The 25653-nt window shown below is 41.5% G+C and overlaps 2 protein-coding genes and 1 long non-coding RNA gene across 9 annotated transcripts in view; 2 read left to right on the forward strand and 1 right to left on the reverse strand.

Moving 5' to 3' along the window:
• Nucleotides 1–347: 347 nt before the first annotated feature.
• Nucleotides 348–9454, forward strand: LOC117939368. Its single transcript, XR_004655571.1, has 3 exons — nt 348–627; nt 828–830; nt 9444–9454. It is a non-coding gene; the product is annotated as an uncharacterized LOC117939368 (long non-coding RNA).
• A 1037-nt stretch (nt 9455–10491) lies between these two features.
• On the reverse strand, nt 10492–23967 carry tubgcp3 (tubulin, gamma complex associated protein 3). The gene is made up of 23 exons (XM_034864631.1): nt 23757–23967; nt 22578–22685; nt 21795–21862; nt 21534–21611; nt 21206–21414; nt 20394–20560; nt 20042–20154; nt 18081–18206; nt 17912–17980; nt 17672–17804; nt 17401–17567; nt 16103–16213; nt 15862–15970; nt 15075–15264; nt 14813–14948; nt 14605–14673; nt 14349–14484; nt 14061–14149; nt 13443–13574; nt 13205–13345; nt 13002–13118; nt 12785–12879; nt 10492–12550 (listed from the first exon to the last, which is right to left on the reverse strand). Exons 1-23 carry the CDS (start codon nt 23830–23832, stop codon nt 12484–12486), a joined length of 2706 nt encoding a protein of 901 aa, XP_034720522.1. The 5' UTR covers nt 23833–23967; the 3' UTR covers nt 10492–12483.
• Nucleotides 23968–25137: 1170 nt separating this feature from the next.
• The window catches only part of atp11a (ATPase phospholipid transporting 11A), a 43430-nt gene continuing 42914 nt past the window's right edge, over nt 25138–25653 (forward strand). For 4 of the 7 annotated variants that reach the window (XM_034864620.1, XM_034864624.1, XM_034864625.1 and 1 more), the window contains exon 1: nt 25308–25560. In XM_034864620.1, coding sequence (XP_034720511.1) covers nt 25516–25560 — 45 coding nt within the window. In that variant the 5' untranslated portion in view covers nt 25308–25515. The other 3 variants (XM_034864622.1, XM_034864621.1, XM_034864619.1) reach the window with 2 other exon arrangements.

Raw genomic sequence — 25653 nt, forward strand, 5'->3', positions numbered from 1 at the left:
AGGAATAATGTGTCTCTCAGGTGATAAGTGACATCTGATGGACACACACAAACACACAGAGTATGGCAGGGCAGCATCCAGACAAGCCGACACGCAGTCTGAATACTGATTAACCAATCAGTGACCATATCTGTCTGAGACCAGAGATACACGTTGGCAGCCACGGCAACCAAAAAAGCATCATAGCTAAAAAGGAGAGGGAGGACGTGCCTCTGTGTGTGTGTGTGTGTGTGTGTGTATGTGTGTGTGTGTGTGTTTTAAATATGTATGGCACCCATTTTTCATACTTTATATCTTTCAAAGTGTTTAGAAAATAAGCTGCACAAATCAGTATTTTAACGTTAAAGTGCTCATATTGTGCTTTTTGGCTTTTCCCCTTTACTTTATTGTGATATATTTCTAATTTGTGTACGTTAGGGGTTTACAAAGTGGAAAGCCCAAAGTCCACCCCAGAAGGAATTACCATCTTCAACAGAAAACACTGTTCACCCACTTCTCCAAACAGCTCTGTCGTAGTCCAGCCTTTACATCCATGACGAACGTGTGTTCCTAGTAAAACACGTTATAATACTCGCCTAGCTGCTAGCGTGGCATTCCCTCGTACTCTGCAACTGATTAGCTAGCAGTGTATACCTGGGTGCTGCGTATGTGTAACACCCAACAAAGATGGAACAGAAGTGTGATGCCTCACTCTGGAGCTCAACACACAGGGTGAAAAGAGGAGCTTCAACAATGTGCAGTACAACAAAAATTGTGTTTTTCAAAATTAAACCACATGAACTTATTCTGGTACAACTTCTAAATACAATTATGAACTTGAAAATGAGACTGTGTGATTCTGACTCTGCAGTTTCCCCTGAGCTTTCTGGAGCATTTCATTGGTTTCACAGCCTGCTCATTCAGTGTTAATATTAGACAAACTGATGAATGCAACTTTTAATTTCAGCTATGATGTTTTCACATGACATCAAGGCATTTGTAACAAGTCTTGTTCAGTACATGTGATCAAGCCTGTTGCCGGTTTTATTCTGGACAGAGCTTTGGCAACGGTGTGTCTGACACACTTTGATGACTGTGAAACATTTTATTATCTGAGAGGCACTGAAAGAGAGAAAAGAGAACAAAATGAAAGACAGGGAGAGCTTTTGTCTTGCGCCATTGGCAATATTGTTCTCAACTCTCATGCAAATGAGGAGCAGTGGACTGACAAATGCAGGGAGAGATTGGTAGAACAGAAAGAGATAGCATTATTCCATATGGAGACAGAAGCAAGGAGGGTGCTTTGAATTCATTGTCCCATTGTGTGTACATAACATTTAAACTTTCTGAAGGAAATTGGAATTAGGTAACATCTACACTTTGTACAACACAAAACAATTGTTTACTGTATACTACTGTTGGTAATGTCATTTCAGAGCATACACACACAAACTGCCACACAACATACTAATCCAATCCAATCAAAATTTAGGTTTCACCACGCTTCTCAGCCATGCTGCTGTTGGCACACATCCATACACTAACAATCCATGAAACACGAGCGGTTTTCACAGTAATGATGTCCACTTGAAACCGCTTCGCCACTTATTGTCTCTGTGGAGCTGCGTCGTGTTTAGCTTTACCACCGCACCGATTGAGTACATTCAGTGTGTTCTCAAAGTGACCAAACAGGCAGAATGTTATCATGTGTTGAGAGTACACAGTAAATCTCCACATCAACAGCTCTGGTACTGTCTGCTTGTGAGAAATCTTCTGTAAAATAAAAGCACAGGTCAAGCTGTGAACTGTATAACCAGAACAGAATAAAAACCACCAAGTATGAATGAACATGAACACTGTGTTTCACTAAGCCCCTTTGAGGCTCAGATCAGTCTGAATTCACTTTCAAAGCCTCAACAGTGAGCTGGGAGAAAAGGTTTAGGGATTATTGAGTGCTATAACACAACCAAACGGTGTTATCCCAGGTTTAACCCTGGGCTGTAATGTCCCTGTGTTAACATTTAACAAGTGTGTCCTGGATTAGTGATAAACTGGGTATTCAGTGACCGTTTTCAACATTATCTTTTGTCCAAATGTCTGAAACAAACTATTTATGATGCAAAGGCAGCGTTAACCATGACCATGTCATGGAGGTTAGTTTACTACATAGGGCAAAGCATCTTTTAAACATGCCATTATGAAATGCTGTTTGGCCCACGGTTAAAGCAAGAATATTTTACTTTATTGCACATGTTAACTATAGGAAAACTATGGAAATGTTCCTTTAAACCACTGAAATGAGTTTGCATTGCCTTTATGTTTGGAAATCTGTGTGGAGGTTATATCATAAGACAGATGCATGGGGAGAATAGAGAAAAGGAGGAGTAGATTATTACAAGACTTTGAAGGGCACCTCTGCGGGTTAGAAAGAAGCCTTTAATATCAGAATTCATAAATATTGCATTTCATATAAATATGATTCCCCTGGCTGGTTCTCATCTGACGAAACACTAATATCCTGTTATAATTTGGGACATTTAAGTCTTATTAATTTTATAAAATTTAATTATTTGTTATTAAGCTGCCTCATCAGCTCTTAACATACTAATGGGCTGAAACATATTCTGGAGAGAGGGCTGGGGTTTGTACATTGCACAGTGTCTCAGTCACAGTCTGTGCTTCATTTCTGCAATGATAACATCTGGAATGTGTGTTTATTTTTGTTCATACAGCAAAGCATTTGCCGTTTCTGAAGGCGGAAAAATAGAAGAAAAAGTAATAATCAAAGCCCGTTGCCTCTGTGCATCTAAAATGGTAATTGAAAGTCAGAGTTGATCTCTCTGTGGTACTTTGTGACTTTCTGTAGAAGTACCAGTGTAACTTCTGGGAAAAGTTCATATTGTATTAGATATAGAAGACCATTGGTGAGAACTCAGCATGTTGATTCATTCACAAAACAACCCCACTCACACCGTGTAGGAGCCATATTGAGCGGTTTTTATTCCACCAATTTGTAGAGTGCAGTTTTGAAGTCCATGGTTTGAGAAAGAGCGGGAGAGAAAGAAAGCACTTCCTTTGTAGATTTCTGAGAATAGGCCATTTTATTTCTGTCTACCCTCTTCTGGGTACAGAAAGAGAGAAATGGACTGGAGCAGAGAGAGAAGAGAGCCAGACAGAGAGATCAATGCCCAACTGTAGCACGAAGAGCAAGAAAAACAAATTGTTTTTCTTTGCTTTTAGGCAGCCGTAGGTGTGCAGGTTTGGTGACCTTGGCAACTGGCAATGGAGCGGAACATTTGATTGGTGTGTGTGTGTGTGCGTGTGCGTGTGCGTGTGCGTGTGCGTGTGCGTGCATGTGCACTCAAACGAGAGGTCAAGATGTTCAAATGGAAAATCAATACTTCCAAATGCACGTCTAGAAAAGGGCCATTTTCTTTAGAACAAAAGCTGGAATGTGCTCCTTTTGAGCAGTTAGTTTATCAACCCAATACACCTTGATCTGGCTAACTTTTTACCATAATGAGTCAGACAGTTCTGTCAGTTGATCATAGAAAGAGGCATGTCTAACCCTCCAGCATTTTCACCCATGGGGGCTGCCGCCACTCAGCAGTTTCAGCTAGGTAATTGTCCAGATGTACGGCAGCAAGAACTCTAAAATATAGTGAACCAAGAATTAAACTTTGTTGCTCTGGTTGACACTTTTCTAACCTCTCAGTTACTGTCCTGCCTAAGATCATGAGCTGAAACAGGGCTTCAGTGTGTGTCAGTCCACTAACCAGGTGGGGGGCGTTGAATTAGCAGGTGCATTTATCACATCTTGTGTTTAAAATGAAAGTCCTGCAATATTACACAGCAGTCATAGTAGAGCTACATGTCACATTTTAACATCAATAAATCAGTGCTGTGTTCATTTGAAGACATTAGTGTAATTACTGTAAACAAATGAGGCCATTGGGGAAACATCAAGTGGCCTGTCCTTGTACATTTTGTTCAGTCAGATATGACCTGACAGCTCAAAATGTACCATAACTGTGTACAACATAACTTTACACCACAACACGGCACTGTTACTTCTGATTGACAGACTGCTGTTTTATACATGTATGTTTCCATGCCCCCTCATGGTGTTTCTGCCTTAAGTTGCTGTCCATTGGAGCCATTGACCGCTCGGAAAGGCAATATTGATAAATTGGAGTGTTTTCTTGATGAATACAGACTCGTAACAACCTGAGTGCCTTTATAATGATGACACTGAAAGAGTAATGCTGTAGTTACTCTTGAGTTGACAATTAATGAGTTTTTCAGGTCATTGCATCATGTCATTATTGTGTCTTTTTTGTGGGTTATAGTGTGCTAACTTGCAGTGCAATGTTCAATTAAATGTGTTTAGGTGAAGTCTTAATGTATTAACAGTTAATGTACATCAACGTAGTAAGCATAAAATGCTTCACAGTGTTAAGTGTTTTGCTGATGTTTAGCAGTATAGTTAAGTGTCAATGCTAACAAGTGCAGCTGGTGCTTAGATGCCATTTTAGCCCTACAGAATAATATATAAGTAAAAATGTTGCATTACACATATAGATTTTTCATTTTATAATGTAATCTAAATATAGACTACATTGGACTAGACAGAAGAATGATGATGGCATACTCTCTCACTTTCATTGCCTAAAATGTGAAAGTGCTGCAGTATTTTCATCAATCATAAACAACACAAACACACCCGCCCCTGCTCCCTCCCACGTCCCTCTTTCTGTCGATCTGGCTCTCTCTCTCGGTTTTTGCTGTCTGTCAATAGAGGAGACGGTGGCATTTCCAGCCTGCAGACAGCTTCTCCCATCAGGCCTCATGACTGACGGCAGAACTCTTGTGCATGCGTATGAATACAAGTGTGCTAATAAACTATTCTTTGCCCGTCCTTTAATGTCTCTATCAATCCATTTGACCGTCTAAGCTCAATAAATATCTTTAAAGCGGCCACAGCTTGTGATGCTAAAATGTCACACTCAATAACTAAAATCACACTGGCTTAATGTGGATCAGCTGTTTGTTCATCCAGCACTTTGGTCCCCCGCAAGATTACTCAACAACCTCTTCACAAGATTTCATATGAACATTGGTATTGATAGTGGGGTAGTGGGTGATTTGGTGAACCCTGATCAACACTTTCTGTTATCTCTTAATTAGTTGTGATGAATAAACTGAGTACCAATTCTACACACTTGACCTTATTGTGCAATCAACATGATGTATAAAAAAAAGAAACAGAATTGACCCATTCCCCGGCCATGTTCAGGACCTTTTCGAAGGTATTACACCTGGAGAGTTCAGTAGATGATTTGTCTCATGCACTTTACTCTGGAATATTTATACACATGCACAAGGTGGATAAACCACAGGCAGGAAAATGGCAGAGATGGGGGGAGTGGCACACAGTGCATCTTCCAAAGGCTGGTAGTACGATTCCAGAGGAGGGAGAGGATTTGAAAGGAATAACAAACATTGTGCTGTTCCAAAATTAGCTGCTGATAATGTACAGTATATGCAGTTGTTTCGGACTGATCCTTCTCTTAACATTGTAGGAAAGCTTTTCCAGAGGTGTTGTATGAGACATGGATGGAGTCTGAAGTGTGCCACTGGAATATTACATTTTAAAAAAACATAACAAAAAGAGCATTATTGTTGCGAATAAGTCATATTTCCTTACATGGCTTAAATATGTCTAAGCAGTGTGCCATAGGTTAGATAAAGTCCAACCCAATATCAGCAGCAGGAGCTCTGATTGGCCAGCTGCTAAACAACCCCCCCCCCTAACGAAAGCAGATAACTGAACACTTAAAAATGCCTAAAATTATTCTTGTGGCAACTTTATGACTCCACAACTCAGACTGTATAACATTTGTATCTTTCTGGATAGTCACTGCAGTGTGTTTGACCGAGCGATTCAACAACAACCACGCCACCTGCTAAAAACTCTTGTCTTTCTTATCCCAGAAGAGAGAACAGCCTTGTAGATACAGTGCTATTTAGCCATGAATATGACAAGAGACAACGTCCAGCCGAGACTGTCATGTCTCTCTGCAGCATGTTGACGGGCAGCTCTGCTGTCCTGTGGACACAGAGGAGCTACAGCAACATCCAAAACTGAAAATTATTTGATGGCAGCTCAGCTGGAACTGTTGACATGTTGTCTGTCCCCGTGTTTAAGAGTCCCACCTGTCTGCATGGTTGGCCGACCACAGAGATGGCCAGATCTATTCAGAGTGTTGACTTTTTCACATCAAGCAGAACTTGAGGAGGCATTTAAAAAAGAGGTCCATGTTTTTCACCCAAACCTACTGGCCTTGCAAGTGTAAACATAACAATTTTTTTGTGTGTGTGTGAATACAGCAGGAACCAGACAAAGTTTCACTGCTTCAGCAGAGTGACAGAGAAGTGGCTGTGACAGCTAAGACGTGTTTCTCAAAGGAGCTGGGAGTGCCGGTGGATGGTACGGGTGTGAGACTTGCCTAATATTAAAAATAGAGAACTACAGAGAAAAGCTGTCAAGATGTGGATGTGCGGAGGAGTCAGGTAATGCAGAGGAGAAGAACAGAGACGAGCCTGAACAGAAAGAAGTAACCCCTACCCTGCTGCAATATCAAGAAATCCAGCTGAGCTGAAGTGAGCTCCCCTGCCCGGGTTTTTGAAGATAGATATGAGACCCTCTTTGTGAGTCATTTTTGTTTTCCTACTTTCTCACCATTTCATATTTTGTCCCACGGAGTTCTCTGATATACTTCAATTGTAATAATTTCAGCTGTCAACAAGCACACGACTTGTGTTTACTGAGAGAAAATTACTCCAGTTCTGGCTTCTCTTTATGTGTTGCCAGCCAGATATTATTCTAAAAAAGTAGGTGGGTTAGGGTTACATATTATATTATACATATATATTATTGTATAAAATTATACAATAATTTTAAGCTTTCATTGACCATTTAGTCAGCCATATTTTTTACCCTGAGTTCTAAAGATCAATGTTTCAGGGCACTGGAATTGTGCCAACAGTGTCTAGGACAGTATGTAGTTATTAACAATAAAAAGAGTTGGCAGTCCATTTCAAATCAGTTCTCAGAGCAATCAACAACCTGAACACAGACAAAGAGGCCAATAAAGGCTTCAAACAACATTTAATTTATTGTAAAGACGCATAATGAAATATACAGTCTTTGGAGATTAGACACATCCCCCCCCCCCCTTGTCCTTGGCTCGTGCAGTTCATGGCTTATTCTTATTAGTTTAACTGAACAGTGACCGCCTCCACCCAGCTGATCAATTTAGGAAGAGAGAGGTGATTGAAGTATAAGAAGTTCATTTGTATATCAGCGATATGTTAATTTCATCTGATCACATTTTTAAAATACCAAACTCCACATCATAATCAGAGGAAGAACAGCAACAAAAAGTACTCCTCTCCCAAGGTCACAATTAGTGAAAATCTGACCTGGGAAACCACTTCAAAAGGTGAAAGTTTTGGGTTGGATGCGGGGACAATTATCCACCACTGAGAGTACTTTTCACACCTTGTTCAGTGTCTGGGCAAACTACAAGACTACGATCTGCTGGCCTAATCAGCCTCATTAAAATCCCATAAATGCAAATGTCCAATTAATGCTGCACATCTATCCTCAAGACTCTTGATAAAGCAAATGCTGAACAAAGGAGGTGGAGGTCCCAGACACAATGCGAGACTTTTCAAATTGTGGCCTTCAAGGAGCAGAAATGTAAAGTTGTAGCTCGGTTCTGTTGTTAAGCACAAATTACAGCATTGCTGCATTGTGTACGATGTATGAAGCAAACTGTGGGTACAGCTGGCGCTCAACAGAGAGACAAGAGAGATCGAAAGAAATAACCAGAATTCATCCTTTTGATAAGATTCTTTCAAATACACCTGCTGCCAGGAGCTGTCTGTTCATGGCTTGACAAAACACAAACAAACACATTTTTCTTGTCTGTCTCACCTTAAAACAGTGTTAGAAGGTCGTACAAAAGAGGAACAGGGCTCGAGTCAGTCACAGGGAAATGAACCGGCCTTTTCTTTAATGACATTCACAGAGAATATAATGGGGAACAGTAAGAGGACAGAATGGCTGGCAGACTATTCTTCGGCTCGCATTCATGCATTTGAGGCACAGCTAATGCATCATGGGTATATGACAGTTGGTCATATAAATTGAAATGGGGCATTTGTCATCCTCATGACTCTGTTCTGTGAAAACTCTTAATTTAACTTGCTCTTTTTGTTTAACTTGAATTATCCTTTCAGGGAATTGGTTAACATCTCTAATGGAAAAACCTTACAATACTGTAATAAACTGTTAAAGGAATACTTTGAACAGGATAACAGATGTTAATGAGTGAGTTTTAGAGGTCCTGCTAGGAAGATTCTGTTACAGTAGACAGAGCCAGGCTAACTGTTTCCCCCTCTTTTCAGTCTTTATGCTAAGCTAAGCCAACCCTATCTGGATGGTAGCGGAGAGTGGACCTCGAGCCCTGAGGCAGTGAGGGGCAGCTGGATCTGTGTCCCAGGTATTGGTGAGGGTTCACCGCACAAGGGCAATGAGGTAGAGGACACAGTACGCACACACTAACGCACGCACTCACACATTTGAAATACATCATGACTAGCCCTGATATAAAGCACATTTACAAGGAATACAAAACATCTAACTTTGGTCTGCTCGGATTGTTTTAGACGGTCAAAAATGAGAACAGCCAGATATTATGTTTTGAGAGTAAAAAAAGTCCACAGTTTTCTTTCTCCAAGGCTGTCAAAGGCTCTCAAGACCAGTGACACCTGCTAAATGAACTGATACCAGGTCAGTTTGTTGGGGAGGTATTCTCAAAGGTCAGCAGAGCAAAGCTATTTCTGTTGAGAGAAAATGACATGAGGGGTGTTGGGAATACTGGTAAAAATGTCTTGTGTGATTAGAAACCATTTCGATGTCATAGACAAACACTTTTATACACTATATATATACTCGGAAGGAAAGAACATAAGATAGAGGAAAAGAAAAACATGAAGATCCCTGTATTCCGTCTGTTCCGGCTGGGCAGTCAGGACTCTGTCTCTCTGTAATTCGACTTTTCATTTTGACAATTTCCTCGAAGTGTTATCCACAAAGACGAGAGGTTGTAATATATCGGCCAGAAGAGATCTCTCTCTCTCTCTGGAGAAATAAACATTGCACACGTACACAGAATGAGTGTGTAGGTTTAAAAAGAGAAGCTGTAACTCCCTCTAGTGGTTCTCCTCTTGCATAGTTCAGCCTCAAAGACACACAGTTTAAAATGTCTAACACCAGTCTGAGTACACAATCCAGTTGAAAATTAAAACATAGAAGTAGAAGATTATTGAATTGAAAATACTTGAACTCACACTAAGGTCACAACTGTGCCAGCTCCATTTGCTGTAATAGACAGTGCTGCTCATGAGTATAGGAACCCCTGCTTAAGTTGATTAAAAAGAGGAATACAAAATTATCCTTTGGAAATTGATCTTAGTGACTTAATTAAAAAACTGAGGAAAAATCCAACCTTTAAGGACATCAACTCTCTTTGTGAATGAATAATGTATCGTAAATAAATAGTATTCTTCCTTAAAACACAGGGGGCATTAGTTTAGACCCCCCCCCCCCCCCCCCCCCCCCCCCCCCCCCCCCCCCCATGTTAAATTCCCATAGAGGCAGGCAGATTTCTATTGTTAAAGGCCAGTTATTTCATGGATCAGGATACTATGCATCCTGATAAAGTTCCCTTGGTCTTTGGACTTAAAATAACCCCCATCATCACATACCCTTCACCATACCTAGAGATTGGCATGGTTGTGGTTTGATTTTCATTGAGAGATGATTTTATGGAAAGTACCTAATGCCAATCTCTAGATATGGTGAAGGGTGTGTGATGATGATGATGATGATGATGGGCTCATGAGCAGCTCTGTACGTGTGTGGAAGATTCAAAACGGCAGTGAGTGGACCTTTACGTTCAGATTATTTTGTTAAACATACTGTTACTAAAAGTCAAGACTGGCTATGAAATCAATTTAATGCAGAATGCAACATCAGACTTGTTTACCAAACAGGGATAATCTAATTAAAAAAGCTGTTGAGTTGCATTGTGGGAAATGTAGGATCCAGTGTTTCTGGGGACTGAAAGTCCTGATATCTCAGCCTCTGCTGCTTTAATTTAGGCTGTAAAGAACTTTTTGACAGCTCAGATGAGGGGAAGAATACCAATAGTAGAACTAATGTTCAACTTGTTGCAGATGATATTGCATTACTTCATTTATAATATTGCAAAACAAAAGAATTAAACGTTTAGTAGAGATTCATCTGGAAAGTTTACCTTGAGGTGATCAAACATTATCACTGTGTTGCCTGTAGGTGGCAGTAAGTTCAAGCAAATACACAGGGAGACAGAGGCCGAGCTGCACAGCACTGATGGTAGTAAAGTCAAACACAGCAGAACACACAATAATTAAAAAAACAAACATTTTTAATAAAGAAAGGTGATGGTTTGGTGATAATATATTCATTATGTGCTATAGGCCTACGATGTAGACGACAGACAGAGACAAGACAGTGCTGACCCAGGTTCAGTTTGGCGTTTCACTTCACTCTAAATCACATGAGGAGCGCAGATACCAGTGACCATGTGCAGCAGCGGTTTGTTTCGTTGACAATAGAAATAAAAGACAAACCTGGAACATCACTGCACCCGTGAGGTAAATGTCTCCCCGTGACAACTTTTCACTGAAGAAACTTAAGTTTGCCAGAAATGTCAAAAGCTGATGCTTTTGATGCAGGTTTATTTTCTGTGTAGTTAGTTTTTAGCATGTGAATCTACCTTATAATTTAAAAAAATGTTTGTGATGTCTGTTCATTTTATATTTTTGCTTTTTGAAAAATGGCCCAGGATCAGAGCTCAAACGAGGGGGAGATCAACACTCACAGCTGTCATATGATTGTATAGCTCAATGACTCACATCAAATGCTCCTTGACTTTCCAATCTCAAACATTTTGGTCTTTTCTCTTAATAGTCAAAAGCATCCGACTGTGTATTACAAAAAAAATCCAGCAAATTATTCAATTAATGAAAAGGGGGAGGTTGTTTTCAGTAATTAAACTGCCTTAGTTAATGTTAATAACCATTACATTCCTTAAATATGGACTTTCATTTAAAAATATTTACATTTTGTAAAGAAACATCTGAACATTCGGTTTTCTATTTAGGCGATGAGAAGAGTAAGGTGTGTGTGATTGTGTTTCTTTGACATGATCCATCCCTCATACAGACATAAAGCACAAACTGTAAACTAAGCAGGGAAACCACAATTAAATACAAACTAAACCCTTAACATTTACATCGACTTTACATCAGTCTGTTCTCAGTCAAAGTGAAGCCGGATGCTTTTGTGTGTACAGTACGTATATTAAAATCAACATCAGATATTAATATAAGATGTGAACAACATCTGCAATAAAGGGGCTTTCTGTCTGTATGAGCCAGGCTTGTTTTCAGGTCAATGGAAGCAGAATTGTCAGCGAGTGTGTGTCGTGTGCGTAGTTCAAAATCCTCTGTGTGATGACGATTGGACAGCTGACCTGACACAAAAAAAAGGCTTTTAAGGAGGAGGGAGTGGAAAACTAGGGTTAGACCGATATACTGGTGGGCCAATACTGACCATAAATATTCAAAATGCTGAAGACTGCTGTCTGTCTGTACAGTTTCAGTGCTTCATACTGTTGGATTACACCTTAATGAGAACAGTTGTAAAACTGCGTCTTATGGTACAATTGTACTAAAAATGCTCAAATGTAATCATTTTTAATAACGGCTACAAATACAAAATTGAAAAATATCAATATCAGATCCGTATCGGTTGAACCCTAGTGAGGAGATGCAAAGCCACAGGTGACGTGTAAAGATGCATATATACACATACATACATTTTTGCATTGTAAATACATTATTTGTGTTGGGACTAGATTTGGCAACCGCGCTGAGAGAAAAGGTTTTGTTTTCTCTCATTATTAAGGCATGCCATGTAGGGTGGCCCGCTGTGACTCGGGGAGCTCAGTCTGACAGCTGCTTTTATTTACCTCGTCACACTCGCTTTCCCAAATTGAACCCCATGTTTTGCAGAATTCTTGCAGAATTTTGAACAGTCTGTTCACGGTGTTTACTCTGAAAGTTTGATTTACTGGACTTTATTCCTTCCGCGCAGCTGACCGCACTAGAGCTGTCCGCTGTGATGTCATCACTTGGCAACCGCCGCCGCTGCGACACTAGAACGTTCAGAACAGCCCTGGATCGCTCCTCCAAGGCATGACATCATCTCGACATGAAGCGCTTTAAGTCTGCTGGCCCGCCTCTGTGATGTCACATCTGCCCACTGTGATGTCATACTCCATTCTCCGATGACTGGAAGCCTTTTAAGTCGGGCCTATCGTCGTCATGTCAGATATTTGACGGTCGTCGCCCCCAGTTGGTGCCTAGTGAGGCTCGCAGCCGCGGCTCTCTGGCCCTGCAAATAAATTTAAATTAAGGGGTCTCACAACAAAACCGTGTGGTTCAAACTGACCTCTCCCTAATATACAGTTTAACTTTTGTGATACTTTTTACATTTTGGCATTAGAGAGGTTCTATTTTATAAGCTGTTCTTTTGGATAACACATACAGGACAGGGATTTAATGTATTTCTTTTTCATTGTTTGTTTTAGTTTTCCTTCATGTGCTGACTGAGTCGTGGAAGGCAAACCTGTAGTGCTCATTGAAGTCCAGTCTGAAGCTGAGGAAACGCAGACTCTCATCCGTGCTAGTCATCAGCAACACCAGGAACTGCTGGACGATGCTCTGAAGGAAGGAAAGGCGGAGGGAGGTGTGGAAGGACACAGGGAAAAAAGTACAAGAGTGAATGGGAGAAACAGCTGATTGCATTTAAGGATGTTCCAAATGAAGGTGGCTCAGGCTGTTACCTGGTAGAAGTGGGTGAGGATCCGGAGCTGGGAACGCATCTTTGGTATGGTGTCCTGGAACTCCTGAATCCTCTTCTTCTCTTCTGCTTCTTGTTCGGCCGTCACTCCCCACTTACCCTGAATCAACAGACAGGAAAATATCACTCATTGAAATACTACTGTTATCATACGCTCTTTTTCTCTATATTTAGCTCATCTCATACCTCGTCTTCCCTCTGCTGCTTCTTCTCTTCAAACTGCAGCCGGAGGGCGAGTTCCTCCAGTGCCGAGCGGTAGAGGGAGTCTTGGGCGCTCTGGAACTCGATGATCTGGTCAAATATGGCCCTCAGCTGGGTCAAAAGAGACTGCATGGACAATTAGAAACAAGTAAGTGATAATGGAAAAGGGGAGGCAGAAAAATAGAAGATAATCTAAAATCTATTAGCTTTGTGTGTTTTTTACCCTGCTGTTGTTGTCCAGCAGGCATCTTGAGATGATGCTGTCAAGGAACATGTCGTGGGCAGCGATGATGTGGTCGAGGTCCTGAGCCTGCTGCACCCTGTTCCACAACTCGTCCCAGGAGCACTCCAGCACCTACACAGAAACATTAGGTATATGGGAAAGATATTGCCCTTTTATTAAAAATCAGATATGATACAGTCAGTGTGCTTCACCTATAATATCATGCTGGCGCCTTCTTGTCCAAAGGCAATATGGTTTTCTTGTAATACGTGTAATCATTTAACCAGATGTCTGAGGAGAGAAATCTTTACTTTTATTTACAGACTTTACTTGACACTAAAACCTGCAGATAAATCAGCATCGGTCTCTCTTAAAAGACTGCAAATCCATCTACAACAACCTCTTTAGTCCGACCTTCAGAAGAGTTGTTTAACTGTTTTGGATTTGAACCAGCAACCTTCCAAAACTGAGTTAACCTCACTAACCTCATGGCTACTGCTGATCAGAGTCATGCAGCGTCGCATTTAACAGACGCAGCAAATCGCCTCCTCCTGTAATTACTACTCTTGACTGATGCTTTACAGCCTGTGATCGTAGCGGCACTGCTAATGGTCTGACCTCAAAGGTGATGTAGTACTGCATTTGGTGGATGAAGTGGACCATCTCAGACGCCAGGATGTGACATTGATGCAGCACGCCGGACAACTCTGGAGGGTAAAAAGGCAGATAAAATCACATGCCCTTTAAAGAAATTTACAACTGACAAAAACTAATAAATATAATATATAGCTTTTGTGTCACTGACATATGTCCTTCTGCAAAGATGAATGCAACAAAAACATCGATAAAAACTATGTACATGTGTTCCACACCGTGTGTATGTATGTATAGTATGTATGTATATACCAGGCATGGTTTTGAGCAGCTTGGCATTACACATCTGTCCCTTCCAGATGTCAGTCAGTGTGTACTCCATCCTCTTGGCCCTCCACAGGAAATTGAACACACGCAGGTAGTGGCCCATACACTCCCTTGTAAACACCTGAAACACACACACACACACACACACAGATAAACAGACACAGATTAAATATATATGATAACAGCAGCAAGAAATGGAGAATATGTTGGGAACTGTATTAAAAGTTTTTGTGCGTGATACCGTAGCAATAGGTCCATCAACGTGGTAGTCCAGACTAAAAACATCCCAGCCTGTATCACCGGGAGACACCTGGAGCCAACAAAAGGACAGATGTCACAGACACACAGACACACAGACACACACACACACACACACACACACACACACACACACACACACACACACACACACACACACACACACACAGACACAGACACACAGACACTACCTCTAGCAGGCGTACATCCAGCCTCTTGAGAATCTCTGCATTGTCATACTGAGCGTTTGTGGCTCTGACTGCCGTCTCTAAGATGCCAGTCAGGTTGTGTTGATACAAAGTGGTGGCAGGACGCACCAACTCTGGTCTGAAACAAAAATGATTATGTTACGATGAGATTCATATTTTGTCTAACATTTGAATGCTATAATTCTGCTTTACACATAAAAGGTAGCAGCAGATGACGATATATCAAAGTGTGTGTTGTGCTAACTTGAGCAGGTCCATGAGGTGTCTGATGAAGTCTCCCTGGCCCAGCAGCAGGTATCTCCTCATGGCCTGCAGATGCTCCAGCAGCAGGTAGTTGCGGTTAAGAACATCCAGCAGGTATTTGCTGGTGTCAAAGTAAGCGGCGTCGATCTTCTCCTGAAACGCGCCCTCCAAGTCTGACAGTAGCTCTGCAGCTAAGAGGAGAGGGACCGGTTATAAGTCTACTTTTTGTTTTTTGTATTGCTGTTGTATGCCTATGTTCTGCATGGCTCGCGTGACGATGAGGAAGTAGAGAACGTGTTGTCCTTCAGCGGATACAGTAAATAGGACAGATCAAACTGGTCAGATGAAGTCCTATAGACTGAATCAATAGAACAATGCTAAGTACACCTCTTTGCTATTCATAGTCAAAAGGAAAGGAGGACGAGGCCAGTGAGTGGGAAGAGCATCGATCACTGCCTGTCCACTAGCTACGTCAATATAACATCAATGCGATAAGGACGAAACAAAAGGAGACGCTTCTTCTTGGTCAATGATGTCATTAAAAAAACAAAAGATTACCAATAAAGCCAAGCCAGCGATACATCAACTTTTACATGTTCAGTATACTGTTTTTTCAAATGTTATTTGTACTTTGGACTGATATTTTTCAAAGATAATATACCCTTATGTGCAAAACCTTTCAATCTTAACTATGCCCCAAACCAAGGACAGATATAGAAAAGCTGTGCTTCTAAAATTGTTTCACAAGAGTGTGTGAGAGGACATGAGAGAGAAACTGAGCCTCTTACCATCTTTGGGTGTGTCTGCAGACTTGGATGCTGGTGTGATTTTGCCCGGCGGTGTTCTGTCATGACAAACCTGATGCAGGAAGTTGATGGATTTACCAATTAGCAGAACCTAGAGAGAGAGAGAGAGAGAGAAGGGGGGGAGAGATAATGAGGTAATATGACTAAAGCTAAACAGTTTTACCTGGATGTGTACAGCAATAATCCTATGGTAACGAATAAAGAGATGTGTGGGCGTGGATACCTTGCGGGCCTGGTCCATGGTGATGAAAGAGGGGATCATCGACTTCCTGAGGGAGTACTTGTCATGCCACAGACGATCTGTCTTCACATTGGGATCCGATGCTACAAAAAACTGGGGGGAAAAATTACATTACATTCAAATTACATTTTACTGCAGAATTGGTAACTGTCTATAGAAAACACTCAACCTGAAGGGATTCTACTGGAAGCTTGAACGAGAGTAAAGTTAAGAGTCAAATGCTGAATAAAGGGTTCTACGGCAGAGTGTGTGGTCCATGACGGGGATTTTCATCCTTTGTCACATTCGCTTAGATTGTACATTTACTTCAGAGGGTACTACAGCAGTTTTAAATGGCTTTCTAATGGGCATGCTGAAGGCTGTGTACTTTATTTAAGCTGACTCCAACTGTCAGCTTTGCTTTGAATCCATATCTACAGAGCACGGCCACACAAGCTGAAATAAGAGTAAAAGAATTTCCCTTAGAATACAAATTATTTTCCAAACCCTGGTAGCTGTAAAATGGATAACAGTAACAGAAGTCTCGGATTTCTGATATGTTTAATGGCTTCATATCTTTCAGGCGAAGAAAATGGCAACGCGTCATATGAACCAGCTCTGACAAAGAGAAAACCCGACCCTTAAACATCCTCTTGTGTGCTCCACAGCTCAGGTAGATAACCACATTCACTGACAAGTGGGACTGCATAAAGACAGACAATTAAAAACACGTAGTGTAGGTAAAATATAAAAAAAAGCTGAACATCAAATCTAGATTTGTGTCTCACGGTGTTACCCAAAACTAACAGACTGTCTGTGTGTGTGTGTGTGAGTGTGAGATCTCCAGGATTATTTCCCCCCCAAAAGGTGCAATAACTTTGTCTCTGTGTTCTTAAACACAGCACTTAAGACCAGAGTGCAATGATGACTAAAGGTTAATGCTCGACGCATAAATACTGTGTGAAGGAGAAACAGAAAGAAAGAAAGGGGGGAGTAGAGGAAAATAATCCATCACCAAGTTCTCCATTACACTCCTCTCATCAGTCCTCATTGAAGAAGTTGTATTGCCTCTATCTATCTATCTATCTATCTATCTATCTATCTCCCTCCCTCCCTCCTCCTTAGTAATGTTCTTTCTTAACAGGGTCAAATGTCAGAGCACTTGGACGGAACAATGTTCCAGAAATGACCAGTCAATTCCTGCTGGACCTCTGGGAAGCAGAACGCTTCTCTCCCATTAAGCTTCGGACACAATATTTAGAGATGAATAGTTCAACAAAGAAGAGTGTGTGTGTGTGTACCTCGTGGTACGTATCTTCTAGCTCCCCGTCATAGATCCACCTATACAGGAAGTTGAGGATAGGGTGAGACACCAGGCTGAGGATGTGTTGAACCAGCGCTCTCATCTGTGGGTCACCCGTTTTCCCGTAAGAATCAACAGCTGAGGCCAGCTCGCCTCCTTTCCGACCTGAACACGGAAACAAACTAAATGAAACGCACCATCCTTAAATACTAGATTAAACGTAGTGTGTTGACCCTCATCTCCAAAACCAGACCGAACACACAACCCACCTTGGCAGAAGTCGACGAGAGCGGCCAGTGTTTTGAGTCGACTCTTGGGGTCATACATCCAGACCAGGAGCCTTCTGAGAGTCAGAGTGCTCTCTGAGCACACGATCATACCCTGCTCATCCTCTACCTGCAACTACAACACACACACACACACACACACACACACACAAAATCAACCTTTTCTATTATCTGAACTTTTCTGTAAGCGTTAATGCGTCAGACACTGATTGATCTGTTTACCTGGGAGTGGAGGACAGACAGTAGCCTGTAGTACTCCTTCAGCTCCTGGTGGAGCGAGGCACAGAAGCTCTGAGAGTAAAAAAGAAAAGAGGATGACACAGATATGGGAAAATGTGCGTTAGCGGAGAATTACATACAAAAAGAACGTCTATGGCAAACGCAGACACACCTGTCCGACCAGCCCGAAGGCCCGGTCCAGGCTCCTGGCGTCGGTGTACTTCCTGACTTTGTTGTGGAGCCAGCCAAGCTCTGCCAGCCTGCTGCTGGTGTCCCTCAGGGACTTGCACAACACCACCTGGTGAGCCACAGCACACATTACCACACAAGGCACTACATCCTCTTGTTTGTTTATTTATTTGATTGATTGTAGCTTGAAAGGAATCTTAAAATGTAGAGAGCAAGACACACTGTACACCAATGAAATTATTATACAGTTTTCTTTCACAAATTTAAAATTTTTAATCCTGACAGATTTACCCACTATGACAGAATTGTTTTCCGGCTCAAATAGATTCACATTTAATGATTCATTAAATTTGTATCTGTTTAACAAAACTTGTTATCCAGAGATCTTTACAGACGGAAGTTAAAAGGCCATAGAAGAGTGCGAGATAGATTTTTCCTCGACTCTTATTATATCAGTTTTTTTCTGGATCAGGCTCCCCCTCCACCAGGACAGTGACAGCAGATTGTCCACGAGTCTATGTTTAGCACCACTGAGAGGATATGACACAGGTAACATCTAAGGTCTTCCCATCAATAATACCAGAAAGGAGGGTAAAAGGGGAATAAAAGAAATTAACAGGACAGAGAAAAGAGAGGTCCATTTGGCTCAGAGCCAAAGAGCTTCATATTGATCTGTTGAATCTTTCTTTTAAAGACCAATCATCAACAGCAGTCTTGATATCAAAATGTCTACTCTGGCTATGTGGGAACTGTCCAACGTGGAAGCAAATTCCCCCAAGTACGTTTTAATGTATAAAAAAAACCTTTTAGATTCAAATGATTTGGTTCTCTCCGTTTTAATATAATATGATTAATATGGTTGAATAAGTTGCTTTTCATTATACAGTGAAGGAAAAAAGTATTTGATCCCCTGCTGATTTTGTACTTTTGCCCAATGACAAAGAAATTATCAGTCTATAATTTTAATTGTAGATTTATTTGTATTCATTTATTTATAACAGTGAAAGACAGGATAACAACAAAAAAATCCAGAAAAATGCACGTGAAAAATGTTATAAAATTGATTTATAACATTTATATCGAGCTGAGATTAGGAGCCCACTCGTAAAGGGAGTGTTCCTAATCTCAGCTTGTTACATGTGTAAAAGACACCTGTCCACAGAAGCAATCAAAGGGACAAGATTGTAGGGGATTGGGGGTGTTTTTCTGCTAAGGGGACGGGACAACTTCACCGCATCAAAAGGGACGATGGATAAGGCCATGTACTGTCAGATCTTGGGTGAAAACCTTCTTCCCTCGGCCAGGGCATTGAAAATGGGTCGTGGATGGGTATTCCAGCATGACAATGACCCAAAACACACGGCCGAGGCAACAAAGGAGTGGCTTAAGAAGAATCACATTAAGGTCCAGGCGTGGCCTAGCCAGTCTCCAGACCTTAATCCCATAGAAAATCTGTGGAGGGAGCTGAAGGTTTGAGTTGCCAAACGTCAGCCTTGAAACCGTAATGACTTGGAGAAGAGCTGCAAAGAGGAGTGGGACAAAATCCCTCCTGAGATGTTCGCAAACCTGCTGGCCAACTACAAGAAACGTCTGACATCTGGGATTGCCAACAAGGGTACTAAGTACTAAGTCATGTTTTGCAGAGGGGTCAAATACATATTTCCCCCATTAAAATGCAAATCAATTCATAACATTATAATAAATCTACCAATAATATTATAGATTGATCATTTCTTTTTCAGTGGGCAAATGTACAAAATCAGCAGGGCGTCAAATACTCTTTTCCCTCACTGTAAATACAGCCACCGTGTGGTCTCCACTGTAGCAGTTTCTCTGAGAAGATGATGACCTGAACGCTGTGAGGATACTCTGGGTAGCGTGTGCAACCTGCTAGACTGATTAGTCCATTAAAAGCTTTACAGGGCTAGTTGCAGGTTCACGTACCTTGCTATCTATTTTGTAGCAGTTATCCTGGGCACTCATCTTAATGAACTTGCCATCGATTCCCTGGAAGACGTAGAGGATGTCCCGCACCAGCGCTGCCTCGCTCACCTCCCCTGCACCGACACAGGACAAGAGGACAGAGTTTACTGAACTTTAGGAACACAGTAGATGCTCTCAGTTTAAAAGGAAAGCATTGAGTCACAGTGAAAGTTTAGGCTATAATACTTTCAGCAAAAGAAAATTCATACAATTTAGCTTATTTTTGCGTGTTGGACTACCATTCAGACAACCACAACACATTAATGATTTTCTGTTGGCCTGTCGTCATCCAGGGTTTATACATGCTATTCACCATCTCTGCGAGGACGGACCACTCTGGAGGAGGGAACTGGAGGTCCGAGGGGCGGCCGAGTGGCAAGCGGGGCCAAAGCAGAGGAAGGGGAGCAGCTCACAGGAAGAGCCCAGGCCAGCCGAGCGCCCAGAGGCTGACCGCCTCCTGCTGCAGACTGAGGGGGTTGACTGAAACACAAACACAAACACACACACACACACAGAAACAGAAACAGACACACACAGACACAGATTTGAGTCCTAGTTTAGAGGTCTTCTGTTGGACAATGCACTCAGAACAGCCAATGAACCCATGAAAAGAATACTGTGTGTTCTACTAAGTATACGTTATAATTCAATGCCCTGAGACCTTTTATATGTTTGGTGTAAGGATTTGTCCTTTCATGGCTAAAAAGGGTGAGCCTGAACAGCTCAATGGTCATTTGTAACTGAAGGACTCCTGCATTATTAATAAGGATAAATGGAATTAAATGGCCTTCTGATGCCTAATAAAACAGATTTATAAGAGGTCAGGCTAAGACGCAAGTTCAATTTCTGGTGCTAATTGATCCTTCCTTTATCTCTCGCTGAGTGTTTTTACAGGACAAGCATTGGATGAATAACCCTCCTCTCCCCGGAGCCTTTCAGGTGGATCGGCGTAAAAACCCAGCTGATAAGTGTGCTAAAGTTTTGAAGATGAAAGTGTAAGGTTCTCCTCTCTATTAATGTGCTAGTAACTAGAATGACTATAGGCTAATTTTGTTATTGGCTTAATGTTGGCCTGTGTCTTCACCAGGGTTGTGTGTGTGTAGAAGCTCATCTGAAAATACTCACCCAGCCAGCAGTGACTGCGGTGTTGCCGTGGGCCCGTTCAGCGTGTAGACTCCCAGGCTGGAGATGCCGCTGGTCCCCACACTGGCTGACAGAGCGGCGCTCCTCTCCCCGTAGCCCAGGGCCAGACTTTGGGGCCGGGTGCAGTAGAAGGGGGTGGAGTGGGCGTCCCTGGGGAGGGCCTGGGCAAAGAGTGCGCCATAATTTCCAACCTAAGAAGAAGAGGGACATTACAAGGAGGTGAGGGGGATGAAGTAGGTATCACCAACATACTTTATTATTATACTTTTATTATTGTCAAATACTTCCTACAAAAAAGTGTGTGTCTCACCCTGCCTGACGGTTTGCGGGGGTCTTCAGAGAGGCTGAGCAGCAAGTAGAGAACAGACCAGCGGTGCTTCAGAACACTCTGTCAATCAGAAAAAAAACACCACAGAAACAAACCAGCCCATCAGCTAAAAATGACCAAAATCTATTGGGGATACTACAGAAAAATATCCTAAATTGATATCTAGTAAATTAACTGCATGTGGTTGATTGTGCCATTACGGGGCAGAGGGCTTTCTGTTCAGAAATAAACACAAACACCAACCTGTGTCTGAAGTTTTCTATGCAGCTCTGAGAAAAGAGCCGCGTCTGCTTCTCTCCTCTGCTTCAGCACTGCAACAGCATCAGACAAAATAATGCAAGAAACCTTTCCAAAAACAGCCTAATTAGACATAGGTTACTTAAAAGAAAAAGACAAAAAGCAGGAACTGAGCTGCTGAGGAATATGAGGTCCATCTGTGATTAGAAAAGTAGCAGACAAGATGCAGGCTGAACAGCTCGCTTTTGTTCTGCAGCACAAAGAAACCTGCTGTCACTACACTGTGAATGGAAAAATAACTAATGATTTTAATGTCTTAGATTTTACAGATTTTAATAGCTGGACCATAATGTTTACGGCAACTCCATAACCCTAAAAATACTTTAACAATGTTCCCATGAGTCCACCTGCAGACCCGGTATAAAAAAACAAACATGCTGCACAGTAAGTGCTGCAGTATTTTTGTTTTATTTTCTGCGTCAAAGCTTGGGTCGATGTTTTACCACTAATGGTGCTACCTTGGCTACTATGAAAGTCTACTGGGAATTTCTATAGTGGAGCAATAAAGGTTTTTGACTTTTTTGTGGTGTGGCTCCAACAAAAAGACAGAGTCCACGTAGAGAGCTCATAAGACAAAATGAATTAGGAAAAACACCACAGAAACTAATAGAATAATATAATATAGGTTACATTATGAAAATTAGATCCTCCCCAGGGAAAAGATAGTAACTGATGATGATAGTTGACAGTTGATGATATGTGTAGTAATTGGGGGACAAGAGCACTTACATTCTTTCTTGATCTTCTCTGACACCAGGAACTCATCCCGTTCAATAGTGGGGGCGTAGTTACTGCCAATGACTCGCACAGCATACTGAAACTGGTGGGCAACTTCAGCTGGGGGCATAAATAAACGGTTCATGACTAAAGCTCATACTGTAGCAAACAAGCAACACTTTGAATTAATAACAGTTGGGACCAGGAGATCTTTTCTTACATATTAAGCTATATTTTAATGTTGCCTCGAAACGTAAATGCACAGTATGATAGCCTACTTTACACTTAGATGCCATGATGTTGGTGTGGTTAACACAATATAAAGGATACTCAAAATTACAGAGAACACGTCTGTCAGCATTGCCTGCAAAGCTGTCGCAAAGGTTGATCACTGAGGTAAAGCTGCAAAGTGACTAAAGAACACATGATCATATTTAATTTTTTTCCGCTATCTCTGATCAGACATGCACACATCTTTCACATGCCAGCATCCGGCGGAGGCCTGCAAGACACAAGTCCATCCACTTATAATGCAAGCAGTGTTAAGAGAATCAGCCATCCCAGTATAAGAGCTAACTGGCTAGCAAGCTCATAGAAGTAAAGTAAACAGCTGACCATTCTATTAAACCAAAGCTACTATGTGTTATAGTCCCAGCTGGAGGGACCGTGAAGTCGTTCAGCGGGATGTGCAGAAACGTTAACCGTTATCTAGCCTGACAGCTACGGGGACCTAGCCTCGCTACGTAAGGTTGTCCACCGCTAGTCATACCGAACTCAATTTCTCAATTTTTACCGGTCTTTAACTTATAAGGCTGTGCTTGTTTAATCGCAAAGCCGTTGCCATAAGAATATTGTGTTCTCTTCATTTCGGCATGTGTGGAACAGACCAAGCAACTTTATTTAGGCAAAATTTCAAACGTTTTCTACAACTTTCCGTCACAAGAATTGCAGGTTCGGTCGAAAGCAGTGTAAAAAGTTTAGATTAATATCAAAGTCTGTGCTGCATGCTGTGGAAATGCAAGCCGAATTTTCTGGTAGAGGATAAGGATTCAGCGGACGCCTTTAGATTAAGTGTAAACTATGGGCGAATAATAACGGAAAGCTCAACGACAAAAGTGCCAATTTTTTAATGAGGTTTGCCATGATATTTCCTAACGCGAAGCATGCTAGCGTTAACTTTGACTGATGTACCTTCGCTTTTCCCCGTGATTCTGCAGCAGAGGCTCTGAAGAAGCACATTGGGTGATTTCTGATCCAAGGTCGCCATACTGTTGTGGCTATTGTTGCGTATGATACCCAATAACTGAGAAAATAGCAGTGAATAATATGAACTAACTCAAGTAGCCTACTACGAACAACGCCATTTTGACAAGTTGCGTCAAGCCAGCACTACGCAGGAAGAATATGAAGAAGACAGCACCATATTTCCTTCAAAGTAAGAGCATTGACTGGATCACTCGGTTTGCAAACATTTTCATGACTTTTAGACAGGATGAATGAGGTTAAAATATCAAGCTAGTCTGGAAGTACTTTTAGATAAGACTGACTACAGTAGAAATGAATTGTGTAGCGTGTGAGTCAAAGATTACAACTATATTAAAAGACAAAATCTATAATGTAAATATGATTAATTTCTATGTTATATTATGCAAAATACATGGGATACTTTCAAATATTACAATATAGACAATTATATAATATAAACAAAAGAACGGAATGGCTATTTCATCAATTTTAATCCATTACTCTTTACTGTATGCGTGGCAAAGGTTTTGAAGGAAAAACTACCTCTTTTGAGGGGTTTTATTTTGAAGGATACAACCAGATATGGTGGTTATTATTGTATCAACTTAAACGCTGGTGTTTCAACAGAACCCGCCGAAAAGCGTCTCCAGGAAACAGCACTGGATGGACTAATGAATGAAAACATTACCCCCGGAAACATAGCATCATGATTTTTAGTTCTGACCCTGCTGACCTCGAAATTTCCAAACTGATGACTTAACATTCATAACTTGTATTTTCTTTTTTACAGCACTAATTTATAAAAGAAGGAAAAATGAAGAACATAATTTAAACCGAGTTTATTTGCTGTACTGAAGAATTGGACTTACTTACTTACTTAGATGTCAGAAGAACAGAGGCTATTGTTTGTCTTTTAATATATTTTTAATAAAAATACTAAATGATAGTTCAGAAGTCTTTTTATTGGAACATAGTCATGTGTGGAAAAGTCACGTGGGAAAATATGGATTTGTAGAAGATTGTTTGGAGTGATTTCAGCACCATCAGGGTGGACAGCACCCTGGGGTGTCGGGGTGTCCAAATCCGGACAGCCCCCCAACACACACACAAATCATGTACATTACATGCACTGTCCTCTCATTGCATTTTTCTCATTTGAATTCAAATATTTCTGAATTTTGTCTTTGGTGCACCATTACGCCCCAAGCACACAAGTCAATATTCCAATTAACTGAAACGTCCGATCAATTACACCAAAAGCACATCAAGTGCGCATGCGCTCTCATTCACTCAGAGCGACCACCTGGCTCCACGTGACGTAGATGAGAGAAAAGCTCATTTGGCCGCGGCGCGAGACAAGAAGATTATTAGTACACGCGCAGAGGGGGAGAGGAAGAGAATCAGCCCTCCAGTCTCGTAGCAGGAGAAACCAACTTGTCTGTGCCTGTATAAACTCTTAGAAACACAAGACACTCCTTCTTTTACTGGTAAAGCCCTTTTTCGTCCCCCTTAGGTAGGTGAGTTCAGGTTTACAATTGTTTCGAAAAGCCTTGTCGGACCGACCCTTTTTTTTGTAATTCAGGAAGAAGAGAAGGAAGCCATGGACAAAGGAGGAGAATTAAAAAGAAGTTAGCGTCTACGGTAAAGTCACCTTTGGAAAAACGACTCAGAAAGAAGAAGTGTCCGGAGAGGAAAGAGGAACAGGATGGGAGTGGATTTCAGCACTCTTCGGACCCTCATCAGCAGATATGTAAGTTTTTACAACGCTAACGTCCTCCGTGTGCATTCTCAATTACTGTCAATTCCGCTTTTCTCTGCAGGCCAAAGCTTTTTACATTTCTCA

This window comes from Etheostoma cragini, chromosome 24, assembly GCF_013103735.1.
Source record: "Etheostoma cragini isolate CJK2018 chromosome 24, CSU_Ecrag_1.0, whole genome shotgun sequence".
Classification (NCBI taxonomy): Eukaryota; Metazoa; Chordata; class Actinopteri; order Perciformes; family Percidae; genus Etheostoma; species Etheostoma cragini.